General features: G+C 31.3%; 1 protein-coding gene across 1 annotated transcript; it reads left to right on the forward strand.

The window, feature by feature from the left end:
• The first annotated feature begins 9,831 nt into the window (after nucleotides 1–9,831).
• LOC114387999 (U-box domain-containing protein 4-like) lies at nucleotides 9,832–12,902 on the forward strand. The gene is made up of 2 exons (XM_028348320.1): nucleotides 9,832–11,695; nucleotides 12,306–12,902. Exons 1-2 carry the CDS (start codon nucleotides 10,388–10,390, stop codon nucleotides 12,369–12,371), a joined length of 1,374 nt encoding a protein of 457 aa, XP_028204121.1. The 5' UTR covers nucleotides 9,832–10,387; the 3' UTR covers nucleotides 12,372–12,902.
• The last annotated feature ends 1,188 nt before the right edge of the window (nucleotides 12,903–14,090 follow it).

Here is a 14,090-nt window from a genome sequence, read left to right on the forward strand (position 1 = left end):
AAAGAAGGAAAAATGGATTTTTTTTTTTTTTATAGGAGTGGAATAGTTGTTTTGATTCTATAACGTTCAATGATGACCAGTTTGAGACAAGAAAAAGAATCGAAAAAAGAAAAAGAAAAAGACATTATTAAAAAAAAAAGGAGTTAAATCTTAAACACGTCATCATCTATGAGAAGCTATTGGTTGGGTACAAATTCAACATATACACTTCATTTTTAAACATAATCAATAGAAAATTTATAACTAGTAAATTAAAATAAAGAAAGAATGTTAATCATTTATTAGATTTATTTTGTTTCTTTCTAAAAAGGATATTTTTTGGGTGAATTATTTCTTTCTAAAAAGGATATGATATAATTGGTTTGGTTTAAGGGAAATACTTAATGATATGAAAAAATACTGCACGATTTTGACGAAAACCATTTTTTAGTAACATATTGCGTGAATTCCGTCAAAAACTTATTTTTTGTTATTTTTTGAATTAATATATCAACCAATGAGATTTAAATATGTCATTTCTTTTTGGGTTCGTGTGGAAAACCTTGCACTATATAGCAATGCTATTTCTTTAATAAAGATTTAATGTACAAATATATTTATTTTATCAACAGAGAAATGAGTAGACACAAACCCAATATTAAATATTAATTAAATATATACATTAATACTATTTGATACGTTAATTATATATGTTTGTATTAAATACATACATTAATGGTATAGTACTTTATAACAAAATATTAATTATATGGGTATGAATAAAAAAAGAAAATATTTATAGTGAAAATTATAATAATACGTAAAAAAAGAAGTCATAGTAGCTTAATTTTGTACATCCCGATAATTTTTTTAATTTCTTAATCAATATTTTAAAAACACTGATTAACACTTACCTAATTATATAATATTATTTAATAAATACTTATTAAATACATACTAATTGTATTTAATAAGATTTATTATTTTCTTAAAATTTATTATTAAATATATACATTAAATAATACATATGTACAAGTGTCACCATCTATTTATCTATTCTGTTCAACATATTTATTTTTACTTCAAAATATCATTAATAAACACAATATATAGATGTAATCAGGGGAGTGTCAATAAAATGTGGATTAGCAAAAAACTGAGCAGCCCTTCCAAGAATATAAACAACTTAATTGACTTGTTTACGAATCAAACTCATGGATGAATTGCTTACAAAACCAAGTTTCTAATTACATACATTCAAAATGAAGCCCAGTTCTGATATCATGTTTGTGCTGTTGTGAACGTTGTCGAAGACTGTTATGACAGGGAGCAGTAGGCAATATGACACAGAGCAACAATCAGACAAAGAAAAAGAAGAGAATCAAAGGTCCAAAAGGAAAATCAGCAAACTTCGCCGCCTCAAGGATTTCGTATAATTGTCTATGAAGAAGAATGATGAGCTGGCAAGCATTTCCTTTTCTGTTAGGAATTATTCCCTTGGTCCCTTGTATTTAAATTCCACTAAGGCAAGTAGTGCCAAATTCCCTTAGAAATCTGTTAGAACATTGCCTATATAAGCATGAATGATGTATTCTAATGGACAAGCAGAAATAAAACTCTCTTTTTCTCACCTTTCCTTTGGAGGATCATTCCTTTCAAAGTTCTGATCATAACAAAGACCTACTTACAACTAAGCTCAAAGATCACGTTGTGTGGCCTCAAGTCAATGACCCAGTTGATAGCTGCTAGAAGAGATGAAGCTTCGGCTTCAGCAATGGGAATGGGACCAGCATGTAATGACGTTCTTGCAGCAACAAACTCGCCATTTGCATTTCAAAGACATGCTCCTAAACATATTTAGTCATCATGTTTTTGTCCTCTGAATTTTGTCATGGTTTGGCAAGGGATCTTCCTTTCCTTAAACTTAATACAATATATGAGCTAATTTATGTAATTATATAAACTCTAATAACAAATTAAATCTCAATCCACAATTTTGATGTCAATAAAATTTTATTCCAACCCGCTAGGATAAGACATTTATGCACTATATTTCTTATTTTCTTTCAAGAAAAAATAGGAGGAAGAAAAATGGTTCAAGAGATTTTTTTTAAAAGTGTATAGATTATTTATTTTAATTTTTAAAATTTTTACTTTTAATAACTAAAATTACACTTGTTTAATTATTTTTTATTTTGAAAAGTTTATGTAAAGAATAACTAACATTGTCATATTCTAGTTAATGTAACATAATTTCACATTTACTAGAAATAATTTTAAGATTGAATATATAATAAGTCAATATTATAAAATTGGATTAAGACTAGATTCACATTGTAAATATCATTATCCTCGTTAATATATATGCAAATCCTCAGCCAGTCGAGTGGATAAAAACTAAAAATTACGTTCTTTTGCCAGCCATCATCAGTCATGATGATTTGCATTTCGGAGGGATAGATTAATTTTAGATATGCAAGGGACGGTGCTAGATTCTGAATGAATACTCCAAAGTTTTGTGTTCCTATTTTTAAACACTCACTCAAATCTCAATGTCTATGATGCGTGCTACTACACTGTGTGATTCCAACGGGCCTCTGAAAAACAATGGATTCGTAAAAATCTCTAATCAATTATCAAAATATTTTGCTCCCACTATCTTCACGATGGGATTCGTAATTGAAGGGGAATAAAATCTCTATTTGTTCTTTTCTATCTTAGGAATTAGGCCCATACTGCAACTGTTCCCTTATGTTTGCAGATTCTGTTCTGCTTGAGTGCATGAGTGATGTAGCTGTCGTTTTGAACTTTTTGTTATTCTTCTGCCCGCAGGAAATTGCTAAGGAACAGATGGTATAGGCGTAGTGTATTTCTTTAATAAGCTTAATTTATGGCCAGTAAATAAGTTAAAATTTGATTTAGGATATAGAATTATTTGATGCTAAATAAAGAATTTATATTGGATATGATCTTTTTTGTAAGTAAAAGAAACTATTTTCATTTTTTACTAACATACTAAAAATAAAACAGTTTCAAGGGAATATATATATATATATATATATATATATATATATATATATATATATATATATATATATATATATATATATATATATATATATATATAACATTATCTTCAAAATTTAAATATGTTTTAATTTTTTTCTTTCAAACTATCATTTTCAACATCTTTAATTTTAACTTGAATATGATTTTTTTAAAAAAAAATAACAACGTATCGGAACATAAGTTATTTATTATTAATTTAAAATATAATTTATATGTTAAAATTTTTATTATTACATATTGTATATATTTAGAAATAATTATTTATTATAAATTATAAATTTTAGTTGTATAAAATAAACATTTATTTTGTGTAATGCAAATGATATAAAGGAAATTTTTACCAAAAATTGTCGTGGAATGTGAGTTTTTAGAACGGTTTTATAAAAATAATTTTCATTAAAAAATTATATAAAATTATCACCGCCTTATATATTAAAATGGTTTTTTGGCGACTGTTATAGAAAATACTTATAAAAAAGGAAATTTTTAGTAGTGTACTAGTATAGTATAAGTAATATGGTGAAAAAAGAATAAAGAGGTGGGAAAAAATGTCATGAAAAAGAAAATGAGTGTATGTTTATATTTTGAGTAAAATGTGTTTTAGGTCTTTCTATTATCGATCAAGCTAGCTTAGATCTCTTTGTTTTAGATTTCTTTGTACTTTTGATCCTCTTTTTTTTATATTAGTGGAATTGATCCCTCATCCTAATTTTATTAACCTTGTTTACTAAAGTGACTAACCATTTATAGAAGTGGAGTCGAGTTCGAGGGTGTATTTATCTTTCCTTAAACTTGCTACGTCAACATACATGATTGATAGAGTTAGGGTGAATTACACTTATTTTAGAGAATACAGGGACCAAAGTCTTTTTATTATGAACTAAGACCAAGTTTGATTGAAAATAAACATACCAATAACATATTTTATCTTTTTATTTATTGTAAGAAAATATTAAAAGTTAAGAAGATAAGTTTATTTACCAACTCCTTCTAAACATAAATTATTAGTCTTAGTGTCTTATAATTTTTCATCTTATTTTTAGTCTTTATTATTGACGTAAGCGGTTAAGTAATAATATGACATTTTGGCGATTTTTTCATGTGAATTATTATAAGTTTTAATTTTTTTTCAATTTTGATTCTTTTAAGTTATTTTTGGTTCATTTTATTTTATGTAAGTTTGTTTTTTTTCAATTTTAGTCTCTTTTAAGATTTTAGTTTTTTTTTTTAATTTTTAGTTCCTGTATTTTAAGTTTGTGCTTTAGCGATCAAAATAAAAAAAAAATGTAACCTTATAAGAATTAAAAGAAAAACTTAAAAAACGAAAATACAAAAACTGAAAAAAACTTACCAGAACTAAAAAAACAAATTTACATAGAATAAATTCATATTTAAGTGTTTAATTTGCAACTGTGTACAGTACTATCTATTTTACTTGTAACTAGAGATAGGTGAAGTGTCGGTGATATATAAAAACAATGCAGACGACAACACGAGAGGGATTGGTTTTGATTTTTGAACACGGTTGGTACGACCATATAGAGTATACGGAAATAATTTCTTTCTACAGAATCGTAAGGTCTATTTTCCTAACTCACTATTGATGTGAAAGTGAACTAGATTGCCATAAATTAGAATAAAAAATAATAAACTCATCAACAAGTTAAATTTAATATTTAATTTTTGCATTTTGTTTGATATTATAATTGGATTCGGGAAGGATAAAAGGAAGAGCAAAAACAAAGAGAGCGTGCAACACTGTCAAAACCAAAAGCAGAGCACTATTTTAAAATTCTTCTCTGGTCAATAGCACATGCACAGACCAAGGCAATCTTTAACATTGACCTCCGTTTTTTGGTTGCAAGGATGAACCAATGTGTTGTTTAATGAGATAGTTATCCAGGACAACTTTTTTTTAGAATGAATAAGATAGCATTCATTTTTATTATTATTGTTTCAACCTCAAATTTATAGACATTGTTAGGATTTCTCTATCTGAATTATTGTCTGCTTTGATATTTGACGATCGCCACAATTTTATCCTTGTAAAAGATGCTTCATTAGGTTGAGAGGAGATAATGTTAATAAATAATATGTGATCTTGATTCTTAAGCAATGTTAAACTTTGCGATTATTAAAATGATAATCGATCCCCTCAATGATAACTAGGAACTGATGATTCTTTTAACAAGGTGTCTACTGTACAAGGATCCAATTTCAAAAGAATGGTAAACAGGGAAGAATGATGAAGGAAAATGAAAATTAAAAACAACCAATGTCACTCCACACACTCATTTGTAGGCATAATGCAATGCTAGTAACCTTTTGAATGCTCGGGAGGGATCCATTGAAAAATGAAACTCTAGCTCTTGGATACACTGCCCCCACGTGGATTGTGACTAAGAGATTCCGAATAACATTGTAGGGTCATTAATTTTGAGATAAGCACCTAGTAATGTGAGGTCAACACATTATTGTCCATTTCAAATGGCATTCATCCTAACCATCATTAATACGACAAAAATTAAGTATGATATTATACATATTTTTTTATGTTATTCTTTAATTAAAATTAAAGTTTATTTACATAATTTTTATTAATTTTTAAAATCAAATTTTATTATATGAATTATTCATGTGAAATTTTTATTTTAATGAAAGAAATTATAATTCTGTCCTTAATATTTTGTCTTTTACTACAATACGTCATCGAGCTTAGTATTATCATTTTCCTACCTATTTTTTGATGTACAATAATAAGAGTTGTTTACCCACATAATTTAATAAAATTCCAAAAGATTCATTTAAGTAGTTTGACATGTTTCGTTTTATTTTGTTCCACAACAACCCGATCTTCCCAAAGTTAATTAATATTCTTTTAACCAATTTATAAAATGAAGAAATTTCATTAATAACATTAAATTTATTAATATTTTATATAATTATTGTTCTCTTCATTTTTTTCATATACTAGTTAATACATATCTACTTAAGAGATTTTTTTCACAATTCCTTAGTATAATTTAATTAGGTTCTCATTAGTATTTTATTGTCTTTAACTTTCCTCCCACAATCCATTTTTTTAATATAAATTATGTAAAAAATACACGGAGAGATCAAGTGATATCAGATAACTTATATAAATTATTACATAGTTCAATAACTTTTTATAACACATCAATTTAATTAATCCAACTGTTAAATTATAATTATATATTATTTATAGAAACTAAAAAGATAATCATATTCATATTTTAATATGTTTTAAAGAGTATATATTACTTTGATTTTCACTATCCAAAATTTCAAAGTTTCTCGCAGCAAGCTAACCCTAGATGGACCGTAAAAAAAGCTAACCCTAGATGGTACATGAGTTAAAAAATAAATCTAATTCATAATAAAGTATATAATCCAGTATTTCATAATTGTTAATGTATAATAGAACATTCGAGATACATAAGCTGCAAAATGTAGTTGAATGACAGTGCACAAATGTAAGTAGTACGTGATTAAGACCACTAATACGAGTGGTATTCGTATTCCTTTTATTTGGCACAAGTTTTCTATGTTTTATATTATTTACAAAAGTGCGAGCACAAATAAGTAAGTGTGCGTAGCCATCATTAGTCTCATAAAGAGAAGAGATTAAAAGCTCAAAAAGTAACTTTGTTAATGTGAATACAAAATAATCTTTCGTTTCTTAATGATCTTCCTGTAAACCCCACTCTTTGTGATCTCACTTCTTTGCGTGTTCAACTTCCCAATTCCCTAACCAACACTTTGCAGTACGTTCTTTAGCTGATGGCATCAGTAGGTGGCTTTCTGATTTTTTTTTTGGTCAAAAACGCGTTGTCGTGGATCACATTCGTTAGTTCAACTAATTAAACTCAAGTAATTTAATTATTTAAATACCTATTCCAACAAAAAATTATAACTTTTTTCAAAGTATCAGTTATAATCATTACGTCTCATTTGTACGTTTCAAATATTCTAATTAGAGCTTAAGAAACTACACTGTATTCTTTTCTTTTAACAGAGCATCGTATTTTAAAAATAAAAAGGAGTATTTTTTTTAACGTTTCTGTTAACATTATCCAATGGTTATGAATATGATTTTTTTTTATATTTAAAGATAAAATAATTTTTGTTGTTGTAATTTCATATTAATTTTATAAAAAAATATTTATTTATTTTATTCTTCTTCTTCGTAAGTTTTAAAATAATAAAAATATTACTTCCATTTATATTTTGTCCCATACATCACACAGGATCATCCACTAGTTAATTAATAATGTAAGCTGCAAAATTTTATATTGTTCATGGATTTGCTGAAAATTGGCAAAGTGTTGGTGTGGCTTAGACATTCAACTTTCGCACTGACTTTGAAATTATTGTTTCATTTTCGGCAAGTTGTTCATTGATATGCAATCCAATTTGCTTCATTCATTAGTTATTTTCAGTCACTCTCAAAGAAAAAAAATGTTAATTTCAGTAATATAAATTTTCTGAATCCGCTGCGTGCACAAGATAATAAAATTTTCATAAAAGCGAAACCCTGCCAAGTATGAACGAAACCAATACTCTATATCTATATTAAAATACAACTAAGGTTGTGGACAGCTCATAATGCTGCATCCTTACATAACAATAAAATTAAATTATTACATTTAATTTAATTATTGAAGGATGCAGAGTACGTAGTACTGCAATCTATATTATGTGCGTATATTTATATTATTTACAATTTGCAATTTTTTTGACAAAGACATTATTATTTACAATATCTGTATATATAGGACCGTGGCCCCGTGGGTATCATTATGTTAATGAGATAATTGCTTGAGGCCTCTAGTCACTAAATGTTTAAATTCTTTATTTTTTTAAAATTTTATTTAAAATCCAAGTTGTCAAGTGATAATGTTTGTCACAATAATTATTTATTGAATTTTTTTTCTCTGATGTTTTTATGTCAATTTAAATAAATTTATAATATTTCTAGGAAAATTAATTTTATAATAATTACTATAAATCTTCAATTTTACACGCAAGAGTGTTGGCATGTTCGTATAATTTTCTCAATAATATTATTACTAATTATAGTTTAATTTAAAATTGACTTGCAGTCAAGTTTAATCACTTTGGTCTACCTAACTTAATTCTAGAGACATGTGTTTCACGAAGGATAATTAAATAGTTTAGTAGTTATATAATTACAAATTATCATTAATATGATTTTTAAAATAATTATCATAAAAATTAATAAATTTATTATAAATGATAAAATAAAATTAGTAAAACATTCAAATATACAAGAATTTTCTCAAAAGACTTAATTTACTTTTATAATTGATTAATTAAATAAAATATTCAAAATTTCCTCAAAGACTTATTTACTTTTATAATTTATTAATTAATATAAAAATATTCATAGCATAGAATCTAGAAGCGCCACGAAATTTAGGCAAGTAGAACGCATTTGCTATCCCAGCATGCCAGCACCCATAGGCACATGGATTTCCAACTGAACATTTATCCACGTGTAAACGTTTAAAGCTTTTTTAAGTCTAAAATAACACTCAAGTACAAAGATTTTATTTAGTGTTTTTTTTTATAAAAAAAAATCAAATTCATGACTTTGTTTAAAAGAAATTAGGTGTTACTATTAGAATTAATTACTCATTGAGTGCATCTTGAAATTTAACATCACCTTAATATTAGATACACCCAATTCAATGATTGTTTGGCAATTTCAATTCATGATTTAACTCTATTTTTTAAAGTAACTAAGTACATAAAATGGAAAAGAAACTAAAAATACCGCTGTTAAATTTATAAAATATTCTTACTCAAATCAATATTAAATATTTCTTTATTTTTTCATTTTAAATGTTAATTTACTTTAAAAGAGTCAAATTTACCATTTCCTATGGTTGATTGGTACTACTCCCCCACGATCATTTGGCCAGTACTATCTAATTTTAACACAAATTCATTTTATGGCTGTACGCGGAGGACCACCAAACAAGATACTATCCGTGGGGAGAGATGAGAGATACTAGTTGAAGCCAGATATTAAATTATAAACGTTTTTCAGATATTAATTTTAAAGCGGGCAATAACAATTGAATAAAGCAAGAACATAATTATACATGGCGACCAGACATGGGTATTACCTGTATTCGTTTTGAAATTTGTTACCTATATTTGTATCAGTTGGATATTGGATATTCTGGTTCTCGGATCAAATTTATAAAAAAAAAATTATTTAAAAAAAATATTAAAAATCTAATTTAAAAAATTGATTGAGTTTGCAACCGATTTATCTATAAAAATCATAAAAAAAAATTAAATTATATAAAAATTATAAAAATAATTAATAAAAATTTAATAATTTAACATTCTTATTCCCGATTAAAAAAGTTAAATAATTCCTGAATCTGTGTCCAATCAACTCGAGGAGTATTTTCCATCAAAATAAGTACGAGTTTGGACACATATACCACGGGTGCAGATTTCATTGCATTGCATGTATAATCATAATACTTTTTTTTTTTTTACTTTTTAATTAAAGGCAAACAATAGTACGTTCTTTTAATTTTAAAATGTTGGGATACGAAAGCAAAGGCCATGCAATACATAGCTGTGGTCTTAGCTAAGGCATAGTCCCATACAACATATCTGGGTTACGTGCCATAATAAGACTTTGACTTGCAATAAATAACTCAGATCACAAGATCATACGGCGCAGATACAAGTAAGTTCAGGTAAAGTGCAACACCCATGCTCTGATTCCATCAACACGTGCCACTCGTTCCTTATACTTGACAACTGTATTTCCCAGCACCAGAATCCTCCCATCCATGCCACCAAATCAGGTCATTTCAACCAGACACGAACTCAAGTTTTAAAAAGGTCGCACAAAACGACGACGGTTCTGCCCGACGCCGACGACCCCACATGATACTATTATCCCAATCTCCTCCCTCACTTGGTTCACCTTCCAACACATTTGTCACGTCGATTCAAAGGGTCCCACCTTATCATCACCGCCTGTCACGCTACAAATCTGAACGCCCACTTAGAGTAGCCCGCCCCGCATACCAAAGCCCTCCCCCACTCACACTCAGCCAAATAAGAATATAATACGAAAATAAAAAAGAAAAATCAAACAGTTATTCTCCTTCTCTTTATTATTATTAATTATTATTCGTCGTCTTCAACCTGGCGCAGCCTTCACTCACTTTTTTCCACTATGAAACTCTGAAATGAGATCAAAATAACATAACACAAAACGCAAAACCCTAATCTCTGCAATTCCTGTGCGTGGAAAGGTTCGAGAATGGTTTCGCTGGAGGAATCTCGCTCGAATTCGAGCCGTTTCCCCTTGGCGAGGAGTTACCAGTACCACTCCTCGGTTTCGTCCAAAACGCAGCGTCAAATTGGAAGGTCCATGCGCACTATACGCTCCAATTTCTTCCAAGACGACAACAGCAGCAGCTGCTCCTTCACCGAGAAATCCACGTGTCTCTCGGAAAACCTCACCGACTCCGTCGTCGACCTCCGTCTCGGCGAGCTGGCGCTGCGGAACAGCAAATCGGTGAAATACTCGCCGACGGAGGAGGAGCTCCTCGATTTGTCGCAGGCCTTCAGCGACTTCTCCGCCTGCAGCAGCGACATCTCCGGCGAGCTGCAGCGTCTGGCCACGCTGCCGTCGCCGAAGAAGAGCGACTTCTCCGGCGAGAACGAGGCGCCGGAGCCGGAGATTGAGCCCTGCATGGGGTTCCTGCAGAGGGAGAATTTCTCTACGGAGATCATCGAGAGCATTTCGCCGGAGGATCTCCAGCCGACGGTGAAGATGTGCATCGACGGCCTCCAGTCGCAGTCGGTGGCGGTGAAGCGCTCCGCCGCGGCGAAACTCCGCCTACTCGCAAAAAACCGCGCCGACAACCGCGTTCTGATCGCGGAGTCCGGCGCCGTCCCCGTCCTCGCTCCGCTTCTCCGGTGCAGCGATCCGTGGACGCAGGAACACGCTGTCACCGCGCTGTTAAACCTCTCTCTCCACGAGGACAATAAAATGCTGATAACCAATGCCGGAGCAGTGAAGTCTCTGGTTTATGTTCTAAAGACCGGAACCGAAACTTCGAAGCAGAACGCGGCGTGCGCGCTTCTAAGCCTTGCTTTGGTGGAAGAGAACAAGAGCTCGATCGGGGCTTCAGGTGCGATACCGCCGCTGGTTTCTTTGCTTCTGAATGGTTCGAGCAGAGGGAAGAAGGACGCGCTGACGACGCTTTATAAGCTCTGTTCGGTGAGGCAGAACAAGGAGAGAACGGTGAGTGCCGGCGCGGTGAAGCCGCTGGTGGAGCTAGTGGCGGAGCAGGGGAGCGGCATGGCGGAGAAGGCCATGGTGGTGCTGAATAGCCTGGCGGGGATTCAGGAAGGGAAAAATGCGATTGTTGAAGAAGGTGGAATTGCTGCTCTTGTGGAAGCTATTGAGGATGGGTCTGTGAAAGGGAAGGAATTTGCGGTTTTGACACTTCTTCAGCTCTGTGTTGATAGTGTCAGAAACAGAGGGTTTCTTGTTAGGGAGGGTGGGATTCCTCCTCTCGTTGCTCTTTCTCAAACTGGGAGTGTTCGAGCTAAGCACAAGGTTAGTCAAACTCAAATCAAACCTCTCTATTCGATCATACTAACAAACTTCAATTCAATCTTTGTATTAAATGGATTGTTGGTTTCATGTTCAGTCATCCCAAATCATATCATTATGGTATTCAGATAATAACATGACTGTTAACCTAAATTTAGGTGAATGTTCACTTGTTTGATTTTAAGTTGACAAATTGATTCTGGGTCAGAGTTGATTTTGAGTTGAAGCAACTAGTTTTATTGTATTACATAATTTTTTTTCCTGAGATTTGCTACTAGCTTGCTTTTAGAATTAAAAAAATCCATACATAAATGGTTTTGCTTCAAAATTAATTCTAATCAAAATGAATTTTATTCAGAATCATTTTTCAAAATGCTCATCCAGGCTATGGAAAAAAATAATGTTTTTGAAAGTAATAGTAATTTTGAGCTCTCCCAACTGAAATCTAAACATACACTCAGATACATACTAAAGTACTAGTTTGATTTAGTCTTTTCTTAAGCATTACTAGGCATTGCATGTAAGTATGTTTTAATTGTATTTGGGGATTTATGGTCATGTTCAAAAATGGAACTAGATGTTAACGCTTCTGGCTTGCTTGTTTGTTTTGCAGGCTGAAACACTTCTTCGATATTTGAGGGAATCAAGACAAGAGGCAGCATCTACTTCAAGTTCTTAGACAAGTGATTACATTGCTACTTGGGAAGTTGGTAATTATACAATGTAATTGGTTGTTGTATATATAGTGTTTTTGATGGTTTGTACAGTGTGGTTAAGATAGTTGGAATTGGAACCGTGTTTATTGAAGTTAGAAGAAGCTAGCGATCTATAGACTGACCCTTTAGATGTATGAATATAGCTAGGTTTGGGAGTTTGCTTTCCCTTGTTTCGATTTGCTGGTGTTTCCTGGAGTTACATGGTTGTCTTTTTCGGGTTGATTAGGTTCCCTTTTGTTTAGATGACCCTAGTTTTGTGAAAAGGGTTTCTGATTGTATTATTGTATGGTAATTAATTTGCGCTCGTAATGAAAGTACGGAGCTTGTACTGCAAATCCAGGAATGTTTGTGGCCATAATTTCTCGAGTCAGCACAGCTTGAGTTTCGTTTATTTGATTTGATACTGTGTATTGGACAGTCTAGATCAACTGGAGTGTGGTGTTTTTGGCGATTCAACTGTTACTCTGAAAACGTATACATATTTTTCATGCCCAGTGGCCAGTACTTTATTTGATTCCTTATTTTGTGCTACTTTGCCATGAAAATTGAAATATTGGAATATGCTTGCCTTGAGAGTTGAGAAATAAAATATGGAATATGTTCTTGCTGAAGTCTTTAGGAATACTCTGTAAGGACTAGGTTTGTGGTGACTTGCAAGAAATTTCTCAGCATATAACTGAATTCTAAAAAAGACAGAAGAGTCTTTAAGAAAACTTTTTTTTAATCAAAGTTCTGAAAAGAGTAAAGCACGACTCAGATAAATTCAGTTAAGATGAGCCTGGTAAGAAGGACCGTTTAGATGGTAGTGGAAGAAGATCTTAACCCAGATCGAAAGAAATGTTTGGTAGTGAAAAACTATGATACATGGTGTAGGTCCCTGAGGCTTGTTGTCCTTGTTGTGAAGCGGTACACCCGCTGCATGCTACCATGTCAAGTTCCTAGTTACATCTGTATGGCAAATCATAGCCCCACCTCGCAGTTTAATTCCACCACAGATTGCATCATTTTTGCCGTACAATTTTTCCTCATCTAGCACCTTGCATCATTTTTATTTTCTTTTTCCCCCTTTCAAATCTTCTTGTCGCTTATAATAATCACCAATTAGCTGGCAGGGCAGGTATGTTTTGTCCTGCCGTTTGTTTGGATGGTTGCACTTTCTAATCTTGAGGTTTTGAATAACCCGTGTCGGTGTTCTCTTCTTTCATTCATTTAAAAGTATGGGCCTTATATATATTACTTAGGTTCATTGTTTGCATCATCAAAAGGCGAATCTGTTTGGTGAGAGATGGTACTGGTTTATCTTAAGCAAAAGTTTGAAACATCTTGGAACGTAGAAGATTTCACCAAGATAGTTGAATTCTCACGTTTTCTATCACTAAGCTACCACCTCTATAGTATTTTGCAAAACTTTTACTCAAAGTTGGCTTCAAACTATTCAATTTTTACATCTACATCATTTCAGGAGAAAATGAAAAATAAAAAATAAAAAACCAGTAGATAAAATAGAATTCAGCAACTTTTAACAATTATTTAATCCCTACCAATCAAACTTTTTTGGGGGAGGAGGGTTTCTATAAGAGTTATACACTTAATGTTACTCTTACTATTTATGATAATATATATTGACTAAGTTTTCCATTAGTTCTGCTTATATACCAAGGGGATGCTTGTGAATGATTAAT

The sequence above is a fragment of the Glycine soja genome, chromosome 15, assembly GCF_004193775.1.
Source record: "Glycine soja cultivar W05 chromosome 15, ASM419377v2, whole genome shotgun sequence".
In the NCBI taxonomy this organism is placed as follows: domain Eukaryota; kingdom Viridiplantae; phylum Streptophyta; class Magnoliopsida; order Fabales; family Fabaceae; genus Glycine; species Glycine soja.

Coding starts and splice junctions, on each gene's coding strand:
- LOC114387999 (XM_028348320.1), top strand. CDS start 10,388: ATGGTTTCGCTGGAGGAATCTCGCTCGAATTCGAGCCGTTTCCCCTTG. Junction 11,696..12,305: donor GTGTTCGAGCTAAGCACAAG/GTTAGTCAAACT, acceptor TTTGTTTTGCAG/GCTGAAACACTTCTTCGATA.